This window comes from Phacochoerus africanus, chromosome 7 (genome assembly GCF_016906955.1).
Source record: "Phacochoerus africanus isolate WHEZ1 chromosome 7, ROS_Pafr_v1, whole genome shotgun sequence".
Taxonomy (NCBI): Eukaryota; Metazoa; Chordata; class Mammalia; order Artiodactyla; family Suidae; genus Phacochoerus; species Phacochoerus africanus.
Genome location: NC_062550.1, coordinates 61,731,047 through 61,746,333, shown reverse-complemented (window position 1 = coordinate 61,746,333; position 15,287 = coordinate 61,731,047). Strand labels below are relative to the sequence as shown.

At 38.6% G+C, this 15,287-nt stretch overlaps 1 protein-coding gene across 1 annotated transcript in view; it reads right to left on the bottom strand.

Annotated features, from left to right (window-relative positions):
- PLBD1 (phospholipase B domain containing 1) overlaps positions 1-15,287 on the bottom strand; it is a 70,335-nt gene that overhangs the window by 35,669 nt on the left and 19,379 nt on the right. The window contains exons 3-5 of the mRNA XM_047787501.1: positions 9,469-9,552; positions 6,164-6,302; positions 193-333 (exon numbers count right to left, since the gene is read on the bottom strand). Coding sequence (XP_047643457.1) covers positions 193-333; positions 6,164-6,302; positions 9,469-9,552 — 364 coding nt within the window. The remainder of the gene's footprint in view (positions 1-192; positions 334-6,163; positions 6,303-9,468; positions 9,553-15,287) is intronic.

Below are 15,287 nucleotides of genomic sequence, written 5' to 3'. Positions count from 1 at the left end.
AGGGGTCATCATGTACCTTCAATTCTTTCCATCAGTTCCTTCCAGATCTTAAGTTTTGTGATAGAGGAACCCATGAGCTGACATGTAGCTATAGCTGGGAATGATGAGATGTTGCTATACGTGAGTGACATATCAAAAAAGTCTGTGTGGAACAGAAAGAAGGACAGAGAGAAAGATTGCCATATGTCTCACCTTAATGAGAGCAGAGCAATGTCCCATGTCCCATCTCTTGAAAACTTTCAGGTCAGAGTAGTTTATAGGAGAAAGAGAGGGAATCAGATCCAGCAGATCTCCAATAGCATTCAGGAACTGAATCTGGAACAGGGTTATAGGCTGGGAAGAGACAAAGACTATGTTTTTTTTTGTTTTTTTTTTATTATTTTTTTAAATTTATTTACTTTTTCCTTTTTTTTTTTTTTTTTGTGCCTTTTCTAGGGCTGCTTCCCGTGGTATATGGAGGTTCCCAGGTTAGGGGTCGAATCAAAGCTATAGCCACCGGTCTATGCCAGAGAAACAGCAATGCGGGATCCAAGCCGCTTCTGCAACCTACACCACAGCTCATGGCAAGGCCGGATCCTTAACCCACTGAGCAAAGCCAGGGATCGAACCTGCAACCTCATGGTTCCTAGTCGGATTCGTTAACCACTGCGCCACGACAGGAACTCTAAGACTATGTTTAACATTGATTTGTGACAATCAGATGTCATTTTCTATTGGGAGGTTCCTCTTGTTAGGCATCCATTAGCTTATTCCTTTGTGAAAGGTCCCTAACGTCACAGATATATGAGATTTTATTGTATTTTATAAAATAATTTTTATTAATATATAGTTTATGAGACATTTTAGCCTTTTATACACAGATTTGGGGAGTGGGTCCTAGGAAAGTACAATAAACAGACCGCTCTACTTGCATCCCTCTATGGCAGGTTTTTTTAATGTTGGCACTAGCGATATTTTGAGCCAAATGATTCATTCTTGTTGGGGAGTTGGGGGAGGTCTGTGCAGCATTCCTGGTCTCTACCCACTAAATCTCAGTAGTATATTCCCAGTTTTGACAACCAAAAATATCTGTAGGCATTGCCAAGTATCCTCTGGTGAGAAATTATCCTTAGCTGAGAATCACTGCTTATGGTAAAAATACTCAACTAAGATGCTTTTGATTTTGATTGTGCGTTTAATATAGGACTAACGGACTTGACAGCATTAAATGCAAACCAATTATAAGGTTTGAACCTGAACTTTGTATTAACCAGAAGGCACTGCTCCAGCAAGATTCAAACCACCACAGTTGCCTAGGGCAACTACATCTACAAACAAAGTGGTTTTTGGGCAGAGATGGCGAGAAGACAAACACATGACAATTTTAACAAAATGCAAAAGCAAAAAAGACAAACGGATTATTTATTTATATAAATATTCTCTTTGTTTTGTTTTTGAATAAGTAAGACATTCATTATTCAAGATTTTAAAAATCCTAACGAAGCTCTACTGTGGAAATTCTCATCACTCTCTCATCCTCTATCTGCTCAAGTCCCATCCTGTCTCCAGTTTACTATTGGTGTATCTCTCTAAATCTTTTATTTTATTTTTTTATTTTTTTGTCCTTTTGCTATTTCTTGGGCCGCTCCCACGGCATATGGAGGTTCCCAGGCTAGGGGTCGAATCGGAGCTGTAGCCACCGGCCTACGCCAGAGCCACAGCAACGGGGGATCCGAGCCGCGTCTGCAACCTACACCACAGCTCACGGCAACGCGGGATCGTTAACCCACTGAGCAAGGGCAGGGACCGAACCTGCAACCTCATGGTTCCTAGTTGGATTCGTTAACCACTGCGCCACGACGGGAACTCCTAGATCTTTTAAAATACCTTACTAATACATCTTTTAAACATGAATGATAGTGTGTTATATGCACTTCTCTTCACCTTGATTTTCTCTCTTAATCTCTTTTAACTTCTTGGGGACCTTTCCATATTGGACACAAAAGTCTTCCTTATTCTTTTAAACAATATTTCAATGAATGAATGCATTATAATATTATATATATATACAGAGAGAGAGAGTAGGTAATATACATTGTTGTGCTGAATTATAATATTTTTAACCAGGATTTTATTGGTGGACTCTCAAGTGGTTTCTAGTCTTGCTATTATAAATCATGTTACAATAATCAACTTTGGACACATCATTTTGTATATGTGTGAGTCTGTATGTAGGACAGATTCCTAGAAATGATTTGATTTTGAAAATTATTTATTTTGATTTTGATAGATATGTCCAAATTTTCATCTTAGGGTTTATTTATTTATTACAGCCTCAACAATATACTGATCAACTGGTTTAGTTCCAATTTGATAGGTGACAAACAGTATCTCATTGTACTTTATATTGGTATTACTTTGATAATGAGCATATGTTTAAAAAATCTTCGGATTTTGGGGGGTAAACAATTCATATACTTAATTTTTCTACTGGCATAATACATTTTCTTTTCTGCTTTCAGTTCTTTACATATTAGAGAGGGAAGTTAGTTCATTATCTCTGATATGAATTGCAGTATTTTTTTTTCAGTTTGTAGTTTTCCTTTAAGCTTTTTGCTTTAGTTTAAAAATTAAGAATGATACTATACATATGAAAGAGTAAGGATATATATGCCCAGTTAAAGGAAAAAAATAAAAATAAACACCAATGTACACACCTCACAGTTTAAAAAATAGAACATGAGCTGTGCCTTAGAAGTTGCCAATCTCATTTCCCTTCCCTTCCTACCAACAGTAACCACTCTGCTAAGTCTCCTGTTGTTCATTACTTGTGTTTCTATTATTTGATCACCCATGTATAGATCCCTAAACAATATGTTTTAAACACTTTGCCTGGTTTTGAATATGTACAAGTAGAATCATATTGTGTGCATTCTTTTGCTCGATATTATTTTTTGACATCAATATTGATAGGGTGAAAATAGTTCATTCATTTTCATTGCTATATGCTTTTTCATTACATGAATATAAAGCATGACAATATACTTATGATAAACATCTGGGACATTTCCTGTTTGCAGCGAAATGATGGTACTGTAAACTTTTATGTACTTGGACCTGATGTTCATGAGTGTATCTAACTTCTGAGTGGATATGTTAGGTTGTCGAATATGCATTATCTTCAAAAGTTTCAAGTAAGGCCCAATCCTTTTCCAAAGTGACAGTAATGGTTTACTTATTTCAAGAGTGGTTGGGAGTTCCCAGTTCTGGCGTGTGATAGGATCTCATTGGGGTTTTACTTTTGAAATAGAGCATTTCTTTACACATTTATGGGGCCATTTGTATCTCCCCTTCTGTGAAATTCCTGTTGATGTTTTTTGCCCATTGGCCATTTTTCTATTGAATTTTTTTTTTTTAATTTGTTACTGTTGGGAGTTGCTGTCGTGGCTCAGTGGCTAATGAACCTGACTAGCATCCAGGAGGATGATGGTTTGAGCTGCGGCCTTGCTCAGTGGGTTAAGGATCCAGTGTTGCCATAAACTGTGGTGTAGGTCGCAGACGTGGCTCGGGTCCAGTGTTGCTGTGACTGTGGTGTAGGTTGGCAGCTACAGCTCCTAATAGACCCCAAGTGGGACCCGCCATATGCCACGGGTGTGGCACTAAAAAAATTTGTTAATGTTCTTCATGTATTTTTTTTGTCTTTTTTTTTGTCTTTTGTTGTTGTTGTTGCTATTTCTTGGGCCGCTCCCGCGGCATATGGAGGTTCCCAGGCTAGGGGTTGAATCGGAGCTGTAGCCACCGGCCTACGCCAGAGCCACAGCAACGCGGGATCTGAGCCGTGTCTGGAACCTCATGGTTCCTAGTCGGATTCGTTAACCACTGCGCCACGACGGGAACTCCTCTTCATGTATTTTAGATACAAATCTTTTGTTAGTTAAATGTATTGCAAATATCTTCTCTTGGTTTAGAGCCTATTTTTCTCACTCTCTATATAGTGTCTTCTGATGCTTAAAAAGAAATTCTTGTTTTAATTAGCTGAATTTATCAATCTTTTTCTTCGTGGCGAGTGCTTTTGTGCCTTGTTTAAGACATTGTTGCCCACCCTAAGTTATATTCTCCCAGGGAAGACTGAATGCTACAGGGGCAAGGCTACTGCCTTTACTTCTAGGCTTTTTCAAGGGATAAAGAAAGGAAACACATAGTTTTTTTAAAGAAGCTAAAAGTAGTGATTTTCTACTTATGTTTCAACTTTTAAAGAAACCCACAAAGCCTTTTACTTCATTGATTTTTCTTATGCTGAAAATCTTATTACCTAACATACTTATTTGCTTTACCTTACTATATCTATCAAACTCCATCAAATTTCAAAATAGCAACATCAATATTTTTACTAAAGTGAGATTATCATTTAAGGTTGTTTGTTTTTGTTTTGTTGATTCTTCTTGTCCTTAGCATCTATTCCAACGAGTTTGTACAGCAATAAATGTGTTTTAGGATCACTTGAAATAACTGCTCTCTGTAGAGGATAATTATGCCATGAACTAGATGTACCATTAGGTATATTTGTAACCATTTGTTTTCAGATCTTAGAAATTGCCTTGCCTTTTAAAATTTTGTTTTTTAGGTATGAACAGCATTTGCATGGTTCCAAAGTCAAATATATAAAGCAAGTTACATTCAGAGATATGAGCTTTCATCTTTGTTCCCTCCACTCTCTGTTCTTCCTTCTTTTATAGTAATCATGTATTTTTTAGTTTTTGATTTATTCTTTCATTGTTGATTTTCCTATTTTGTTGTTGTTTCTCCTTGAAAAAAAAAAAAAAAAGAGCAAATTTCGGAGTTCCCATCGTGGAGCAGTGGTTAACGAATCCGACTAGGAACCATGAGGTTGCAGGTTCGATCTCTGGCCTTGCTCAGTGGGTTAAGGATCTGGCATTGCCGTGAGCTGTGGTGTAGGTCGAAGACGTGGCTCGGATCTGGTGTTGCTGTGGCTCTGGCGAAGGCCAGCAGCTATAGCTCCAATTAGATCCCTAGCCTGGGAACCGCCATATGCCGCGGGTGAGGCCCTAGAAAAGGCAAAAAGCCCAAAAAAAAAAGAGCAAATTTATCTATCTGTCAATATCTATTTCAATTTCTCACACAAAAAGGTAGAACATGATATGCACTGGTCTTTACTTTTTTACACCTAATGGCAGATTCTGAAGGTCTTTCCATAACAGTATATGGAGGCCTACTGCATTCCTATTTACAGCTACATCATTTATGCAAATCATTCTATGTATTTGGCTGTTTTTTTCAGTATTTTCATGACTATAAATTATCAGATGAATAGGCTTGCATTGTTGCCAATGAACATTTGTGATAATCCCATAGGATTACCAGGTCAAAGGGTAAATGAATGTGTGATTTTGGTAGTGGGTGCCAAAATTTCTGTCCATACCAGAGACACCATTTTGCAGTCTCATCAATATTTTAGGAAAGTGCCTTTTCTCCCCCATTGCCTTGCCAGCACAGTATACTTTCACACTTTGGAATTTTCACCAAATTGATAAGTGAGTACAGTTTTAATTTGCATTTCTAACTGTATTAGCAAAGTTGAGCTCATATGATTAAGACATTTTTTGCATCTATTTTCTATAAACTGTCGTTTTATATATTTTGTCCAGTGGTGTGTGTGTGCGTATGTGTGTGTATATATATATATATATATATAAAATCCCCAGGAAACAGAGCCTTCCTAATTTTTGGAATATATTAAACAGCACCTTGAATCCTCAATGATTCAGTAAACCTTTCAAAAAATTGTGTGTGTACAGAAAGGAAAGCACAGAACATGTATACTTAGACATTTTTCTTTAACCATCATATTGTCTGAAACACCAGCTTTACTAGATTAATTAAATAGCCAGTATGTTCATATCAGGCTCGTAACCTACTCCAGAGTACAGTATGAAAGAGACAGAGAACACAGAAACAATCTGGTTTTATTTGTTCATTAAGCTTGGATTTTGTGTCAGACATTGAATCAGGTGCTAGCAATGAGATAGATAAGACAGTACTTTCATGCAAGAAATTTATCCTCTAGTCCTAATTTGATCTTCTTAACTGGAATGTAATTTTTAAGACAATTTTCAATATTCTTGTCATACCATATAAATCCTGAGTAGCTTTTTAAAAATCTTACCTTCCTTCCTTCCGATACAGCCCTCTTCACTGCCCCTACATAGAGCCCGTCCATTTGTGCCATAACATAGCCGGTATGTCTCCAAAATGGATCATTTTTGTAATTTTTGATGTTATCCCGGGTCCACTGATCTTGCTTCCTGGAAGACAAATTAGACTTGTACTAGACTTCTCCACAGTTGTTATCCAAAGCTAAATTAAACCCAGGCATTTAGAGATTACATGTATTCAGATATTTAAGCTAGTATAACTTGAATTCTGGATCTTGTAACATTCCAGTCATTTGGAAAGGATATCGGAGCAAATCCTATATGAATTTTAATTTTTCCCAAGGACAATATGACTCTTCTTTTATAGCTTCCCCCATGCTCTATCCAGAACTATCTGGAAACACAGGGGTAATATTTACCTATCTGAGATACTGAGACATAAGAAAGTAGAGGATAGACCTCAAATGCATCTCATATAAAAGCATAATGTGTCACTAAATCAGTAAGGACGAGTTGATTAATTTTGCTTTTGTAGACAGAAGTGGTAAAGTTAAAAAACTGGAAAAAATAAAAACTCTTCAGGACAGAGTATTTCCCTCAATCATTTTCATAGCTTACAGTTCATTCTATTCCAGTTGTTGCTAATAACTGCTGCGATGTCTCTGTCCTAGGAAAAGTTCTTTTTTTTTTTTTTTTGAATAGTCCTTTATTCTGTCTCTTCTCTTTTAGTTGTTTGCACTTTATGCAGAATGATCTGACATAACTTTGCATACTAAAAACTATTTCTGACTTGCTCAAGCTATCTCTAGATCAATTTTTGCTTTTTAGGGCCACACCTGTGGCATACAGAGGTTTCCAGGCTAGGGGTCTAATCAGAGCTATAGCTACCAGCCTACACCACAGTCACAGCAATGCCAGATCCTTAACTCACTGAGTGAGGCCAGGGATAGAACCCACAGCCTTATGGTTCCTAGTCAGATTTGTTTCTGCTGCCCCATGATGGGAACTCTGTCTAGATCAATTTTAAATACAATGTCACTGTTTCATGGAATCTAGCCTGGATCCTCTGTGGACCATCTGATGAAGGGTGGTTGTTCAGAGTAAAATTTAAAGGGTCAAACCAAGTGCCCTTCTATCCCCAAATTAATCTTTGTCATCCCACAAATATGAAACAAACCTTTTGAATATTGAGAATTATTAGTCTTCAGAATACTTTAATAAAATGAAAATATTCTCAGAGGATGTTAAGAATAACTTTAGGGAGTTCCCATTGTGGCTCAGTGATTAATGTATCCGACTAGGAACCACGAGGTTGCGGGTTTGATCCCTGGACTTGCTCAGTGGGTTAAGGATCCGGCGTTGCCGTGAGCTGTGGTGTACGTTGTAGGCACAGCTTGGATGCCACATTGCTGTAGCTCTGGCATAGACCAGCAGCTGTGGCTCTGATTCGACCCTTAGCCTGGGAACCTCCATACGCCACAGGAGCAGCCCAAGAAATGGCAAAAAGACAAAAAAAAAAAAAAAAGAAGAATAACTTTAGAACAAAAAGACAATCCACAGAATGAGAGAAAATATTTGCAAATGAAACAACTGACAAGGAATTAATCTCCAAAACATGCAAACAACTCACATGGCTCAATATATTAAAAAAAAAAAAACCACAATAGAAAAATGGGCAGATCTAAATAGATATTTTTCCAAAGAAGAAATACAAATGGCCAAAAAAAAAAAAGAAAGAAAAAAAGAAAAGATGCTCGACATTGCTCATTATTATAGAAATGAAAATCAAAACTACTATGAGGTACCACCTTACACTAGCCATAATTGTCATCATTAAAAAATCTACAAACAATAAATGCTGGAGAGGGTGTGGAGAAAAAGGAACCATCTTACATTATTGGTGGAAACATAAATTGGTGCAGTCACTATGGAAAACAGTATGGAAGTTTCCTCAAAAACTAAAAACAGAACTACCATATGATCCAGTAATCCCATTCATGGACATCTATCCAGAGAAAACCATAATTCAAAAAGATACATGCATCCCAATGTTCACTATGGCACTATTCACAATAGCTAACACATGGAAACAACCTAAATGTCCATCAACAGAGGAATGGATAAGGATGTGATACATATATAAAATGGAAAACTACTCAGCCATAAAAAAGAATCAACTAATGCCTCAACATGGATAGACCTAGAGATTATCATACTAAATGAAGTTAGACAGTGAAAGACAAACATCATATGATATCACTTATATGTGGAATCTGAAAAAAAGGATACAAATGAGCTTATTTGCAGAACAAATAGACTCATAGATTTTGAAAACAAATTTATGGTTACCAAACAGGACACGTCAGGGGAGGGACAGATTAGGGGTTTGGGACTGGCATATCCACACTGTGGTATATAGAATGAATGGCCAACAGGTACCTGCTCTAAAGCACAGGGAACTCTACCCAATGTTTTGTGATCATTTATGTGGGAAAAGAATGTGAAAAAGAATGAATGTGTGTACAGGTATAACTGAATCACTTTGTCGTACAGGAGAAATTATCACAATGTTATAAATCAACTATACTTCAATAACACTTTAAAAAGCCACACACATAATTTAAAAAAATAACTTTATATATGAGTTAACACCTCAGCTAGGATGAGTTACCTGGCCCATGAAAAGGAAGCACTTTACAGGGGGAAGAGGAGGGATTTCTGCAAGGAGAGGCACCTCCCCACTCCCCTACCCTCACTCCAAGGGGAAGTGATTCAGGGGTTTGACTCTGCCTGCCTTGCACTGATGGGGCTTTCCTCTAGCTAGGTAAGCAGCTGATAACCTAACCCCTGAAAGAGGCCAAATTAGAAGGCATTGGAGTTCCTATCGTGGCCCAGTGGTAATGAGCCCCACAAGTATCCATGAGGACATAGGTTCAATCCCTGGACTCCCTAAGTGGGTTAAGGATCTGGCATTGCCGTGAGCCGTGGTGTAGGTAGCAGACATGGCTCAGAACCTATGTTCCTATGTTGCTGTGGCTGTGGTGTAGGCCGGCAGCTGTAGCTCTGATCCAGCCCCTAGCCTGGGGACCTCCATATGCCACAGGTGCAGCCCTGGGGGGAAAAAAAAAAAAAGGCATTTGTCTCCAACGAGTTTTCATCCATCACTAAAAGGTGCTATACCTAATACAAAAACCACTCCAGAGTCCTGCCTAAGAGATGGAAAAGAAATTGGTGAAGGAGAAATCACTATCTGAAATAACTGATCCAAATCCTGAAGCCTTAATACCAACGAGAAGAGGAAAGCGATTATACATACCTCAAAAAGTCCTGCACTTTATCCACCACAGAAGATTTCTTAATCAGCTGTGGGTAGAGGTTTGTGAAGTGGTCATATATGTGTCTGAAACGATAGATGAAAATTATTACATTTCTATTTTTCTTGGATTTTTCCATCATGGTAAATTGCCCAATATTTTAGCTAATTGGGAGGTCCCCTATTGCAAACATTCTCTATTTTTTTTAATAAATTAAATGCATAATTTAAAGTTGGAAAATATTTCCAATGCATATAAAAACATACAATATAACAAACACCCAAGTATATCCACTACTCAACTGTATTAAATCATTATATTTTGCCATATTTGCTTCACATTGTTTTTTTAAAAAAGATATAAAACATAAGCTAGAGTTGAACTGCTGACATAATTCCCCACTCTTCTCCCCAGAGGTAACTGCAGTCTTAAGTCAGTGATTGATTACTCTCACACACATTTTTATATCACCATATATACATATTTGACCATTAATAATGTATAATATTACTTATGTTTTTGGAACAAAATATAAGATCATACTATCTGTCACTCTAACTTGTTCTTTTCTCTCAATGTGACATTTTACTTTTTTTGTTCTCTTTTTTAGGGCTCCATCTGCAGCATATGGAAGTTCCCAGGCTAGGGGTCCAATGGGAACTGTAGCTGCTGGCCTATGCCAGAGCCACAGCAATGCTGGATCTGAGTTGTGTCTTCCACCTACATCACAGCTCATGGCAATGCTGGATCCTTAACCCACCTAGCGAGGCCAGGAATCAAATCCGCTTCCTCATAGTTGCTAGTCGGGTTCGCTAACTGCAGAGCCATGATGGGAACTCCTCCAAGTGACTTTTTTTTTGTCTTTTTGCCTTTTCTAGGGCCACACCCACAGCATATGGAGGTTCCCAGGCTAGGGGTTGAATCAGAGCTGTAGCCGCCGGCCTACACCACAGCCACAGCAGCACAGGATCCGAGCCGCGTCTGCGACCTACATCACAGCTCAGGGCAATGGTGGATCCTTAACCCACTGAGCAAGGCCAGGGATCAAACCCGCAACCTCATGGTTCCTAGTCGGATTCGGATTCGTTAGCCACTGCGCACCACACAAGAACTCCTCAAAGTGACATTTTAAAAGAATTATCTGGGAGATGGGATTAAGATGGCAGAATAGAAGAACTGGAGCCCAACTTCTCTCCTAAAAACAACAAAATTCACAACTAAACGCTGAACAATCTTCAACCAAATGGACCAGAAACCTTAAAAAAGATATCCTACTCCAGAAGACAAAGAGGAGGTCACATCAAGAGGGAGGAGGGGCGATTTCGCAATATAAACAACCCCATACCTCCCGAGTGGGAAGCCCCACAGACTGGAAACTAACTGCTTCACAGAGACTCACCTTCAGGAGTGAGAGTTCTGAGCCCCATATCAAACTCCCACGTGTGGGGATCTGGCACTGGGAGAAAGAGCCCCGGAGCATCTGGCCTTGAAGGCCAGTGGGGCTTGTGCACAGGAGCTCCACTGGACTGGGGGAAACGGAGACCTCATTCTTAAAAGGCGCACACAGACTTTCACGTGCACTGGGTCCCAGGGCAAAGCAAAGTCTCCATAGGAATCTGGGTCAAACCTGACTGCAGTTCTTGGAGGACCTCCTGGGAAAACAGGGGTGAATGTGGCTTGCTGTGAGGAAAGGACATTGAAAAGCAAAGGTCTCAGGAATATTCAGCAGCCCTGCCTTTCTCTGAAGGTGGCCATTTTGGGAAAATCTGACCCCACCCGTCAGTCAGCTGAGAAGCCTCAGGGCAAACAACAATCCTAGTGGGATCACAGCCCCACCCATCAGTAAACAGGCTGCCTAAAGACCCCCCAGGCACACAGCCGCCTCTAATCCCATCCAGAGACAAAGCCCCACCCACCAGAGAGATTAGAATCAGCCTCACCTACCAGTGTGCAGGCATCAGCCCCTCCCATCAGGAAGCCTACAGCAAGCCCCATACTGACTTCAGCCACAAGGGGGGCAGACACCAGAAGTAAGAGAGGCTACAACTCTATTATCTGTAAAAAGGTCACCACGCCAAAAACCAATAAAAATGAAAAGACAGGAGTTCCCATTGTGGCGCAGTGGTTAACGAATCCGACTAGGAACCATGAGGTTGCGGGTTCAATCCCTGGCCTTGCTCAGGGGGTTAAGGATCTGGTGTTGCTGGTCGGCTGTGGTGTAGTTTGCAGACGCAGCTTGGATCCTGTGCTGCTGTGGCTGTGGTGTAGGCCGGCGGCTACAGCTCTGATTCAACCCTAGCCTGGGAACCTCCATATGCCGTGGGAAGCATCCCTAGAAAAGGCGAAAAGACAAAAAAAAAAAAAAAATAGAAAGAAAAAGAAAAGACAGAGAACTATTACTCAGATGAGGGAGAAAGGAAAAACCTCAGAAAATCAGCTAAGTGATGAGGAGATTCTCAGCTTCCAGGAAAAAGACTTTTAGACTGTTGATGCTGAAGATGATGCAAAACATTGGAAATAAACTGGAGGCAAAGATAGATAACTTACAGGAAACACTGAGCAAAGAGACACAAGATATAAATCTTAAGAAGAGATGCAAAATACAATAACTGAAATTAAAAGAATTGTCTATGTTATCACCTGCAGCTTAAGTTTATTCTTTTCATGTGTTGATGGTATTCCATGCTATGACTATATAAAAATTCATTTATGCAGCTCCATGATGGACATTTAACTGGTTTTCAATTTTTCACTGTTACAATGCAACTTCAAACATTTCTGTAAATGTCCCTTTTTATATATTTGCATGTTCTTCTAGGATATAATATATAAAAGTAGAATTGCTCAGGTAAAATATTCTATAAATCTAGAGTTGCTAGATATTGCCCAATTGTTCTCCACAGTGATTATTCCAATGTACACAGTGCCCCCTGCTACATTTTAGATTTTTTTCCTTGCTCCATAGCCTCACCACCATTTGACACAGTCAGTCTTTCAAATTTCCAACAGTGTGATGTATCTGGCATGATTTCCCATTCCCCTCAGGATTACTGGCTATTTGAGATTCTTTATTTTAAAACTTATTTGAAAAATTAAACATCCCTCAAATGCTACACAGTAAACATTTCTGGTGAGCTAAAATTGACATATAACACTGTGTAATGATTTGATATATTTATATATTACGATATAATTACCACCATAGCATTAGCAAACACCTCTGTCACATCACATAATTATAACTTTTTTATGATAAGAACAATTAAGATCGATCTCTTAGCACCTTTGAGGTTTATAACACAGTAATTTTGACTGTAAGCACTATGTTGTGCATTATATATCCAGGACTTATTTATCTACTAGTTGCAAGTTTGTACCCTTGAACAACATCTTCTCAATTAAACATTTTGAAAATAATCCGTTTACATCTATTGTGATTTTAATATACTTGGACTTATTTCTACAATCTTTTCTGTTTTCCATGTACCATCCCTTTCTTTGTGTCTCCTTTTTCTCCTTGTTTAGATAACATTTTCATTTTCCTTCTTTTCACTTCTGCTAACTTAGAAGCAATAAAATGTACAACTGACTCTTCGGCAACACGTGTTTGTACTACAAGGGTCCACTTAAACATGGATTTTTTTCAATAAATAGGTACTTTTTGGATGTGGAAGCCTGACTATGCATCTACATGAGGGTTATTGACTATGCAGGGTTGGGGGTGAGGCGGGGTTCAGCGCCTCTTACCTCAGCATTGTTCAAGGGTTAGATTATTTCTACTTCATTAGTGATCATCATTAAAATTTTTAAAACATTCATAATCATGCAGTTATTATGAAATCTAAATGAACTTTATATTTCTCTCCTCCTCCAAATGCAGTTAAGCAAGCTTTAATTACTCATTGACATCCCTCATTATGTTATTTTTCAAAGATTTAGTTTTACTTTAACAATTAAAAATTATTTCTATTTAAATATTTTTTATTGTCTAACTTTTGCGATCAAATTTTATTAACTTTTTTTTAAATTATTTTTTCAGAGCTGTACCCTAGAGAAGTTCCCAGGCTAGGGGTTGAATTGGAGCTGCAGCTGCTGGCCTACACCACAGCCTCAGCAACATGCGATCCAAGCCACATCTGCGACCCACACCACAGCTGTAGCAATGCTGGATCCCACTGATCCACTGAAGGAGGCCAGGGATCAAACCCACATCCTCATGGATACTAGTTGGATTCCTAACCTGCTGAGCCACAATGGGAACTCCAACTATTTTGTTTCTTGTGTTAACTATTGTTCCTTATATCTCAAATATTCCCCTCTGCTATTCTTGTTAATGCAGGTCTATAATAATTTAACAGAAACCTGTGCTTGGTAAAAAAAATTTAATTTAAATATCTGAAAATATCCTTATTTTGACCTTGCTGTTGAATAAGCTAAATGGTCATAAAATTCTAGTTATTTTTCCTTGGTACTTTAAAAATATTATCTTCGTATCTTCTGACTCTGTTGTTGCTAATGAGAGGTTATGTTGTCAGTCTAGCTGAGATTCTTTTGTAATCAATGTTTTTCTTTAAATATTATTTAAAAATTATTCCCTCTATTCTCAATTTTCTGTAGTCTCGCTGACTATGTTGTCATTTTAAAAGGCTGTGTCTTCAAACTGACTCACAGCTTTTTCAATTTTTATCAATTCTTGACTATTACCCTGTCAGCCATTGCTTATCTGCAATTCCCTCCAGTTTCTTTTTCTGGGACTCAAACTCAGACACATGTTGGGGTTTTGCAATCAAGTCACTCTATCTAACAACAGCTCTCTCATTATTTTTACCCCTCTATCTCTTTCGGCAGTGTATAATGTAAATCCCTCCATACTAATGTCTGATTCAGAAATTATTTCTCTGACTCTGTCTCATCAAGGATTTGCCCACTTGTTGATATTTTTAAAAACTAATTCCATAATTTTCTTTTATGATATTTTGAATAGACTCTTTTAAAATTGCTACCTGTCTTCTTATTTCTTCCTTTTTTTTGCTCAATAAATCCCTCAAGTTTTCCTTCATTTATAACGTAGAGTACCTTAGGCATATTTAAATCATTCTAGTTAAACCATTCTGTAAAATGAATCTTGAGTGTATTCACGATTTTATTGTCGATTTTGCTGACCGCTTTTCTTAACATTCAATTTCTTTGTGCTTTTTTGGACTTTGGTACACAGGTACTTTAAGTTATGTGTTTGTTTATATTCTTATATCTGCCCCCATTCCCCCTTCTGAAACCTCTGAAACTTCCCTCTTTCTCTCCTCTCATTTTCCCCTAAGTACCCTCATCTGACTCCCTGAGAACCAGGTCTCAGAGTGGCTTTTTGGGGACTTTTTTTCTATAGAATATTGCACATATATCTCGAACCAGCACATGGCTGATTTGGTTTTGGTTGCCCCACTCCTGCCTCCCCTCAAGCTCATGGTTTCTTATAAATCTCTACACCAGAGTGCACATCAACAGAAGTTATTCTGTGGCCTCCAATTTTACAGTCAAGAGCAGCAAGGTTATTCCACTTCCCAGCCTTAATCCAGCGCACGCAGAGCCCCCAGGCCTTCACCCACCAGCAGGGGTGGCTGTCTCTGCCTGCTTCAGGCCAAGGGCCCAGCAGACCCACATCCCATTTTTTTATGGGCCATTTCTGGTTCAAGAGATGCTTAATCTCATTTGGGGGCCCAGCTATATTACCATGCTGCTCCGCTTCTATATATTTAATCAGCCATTTGTTTTAAGTTTGGAGCACACTGGGTTAAAAGGTGTACCCCTTACACCCTCTGGTCTG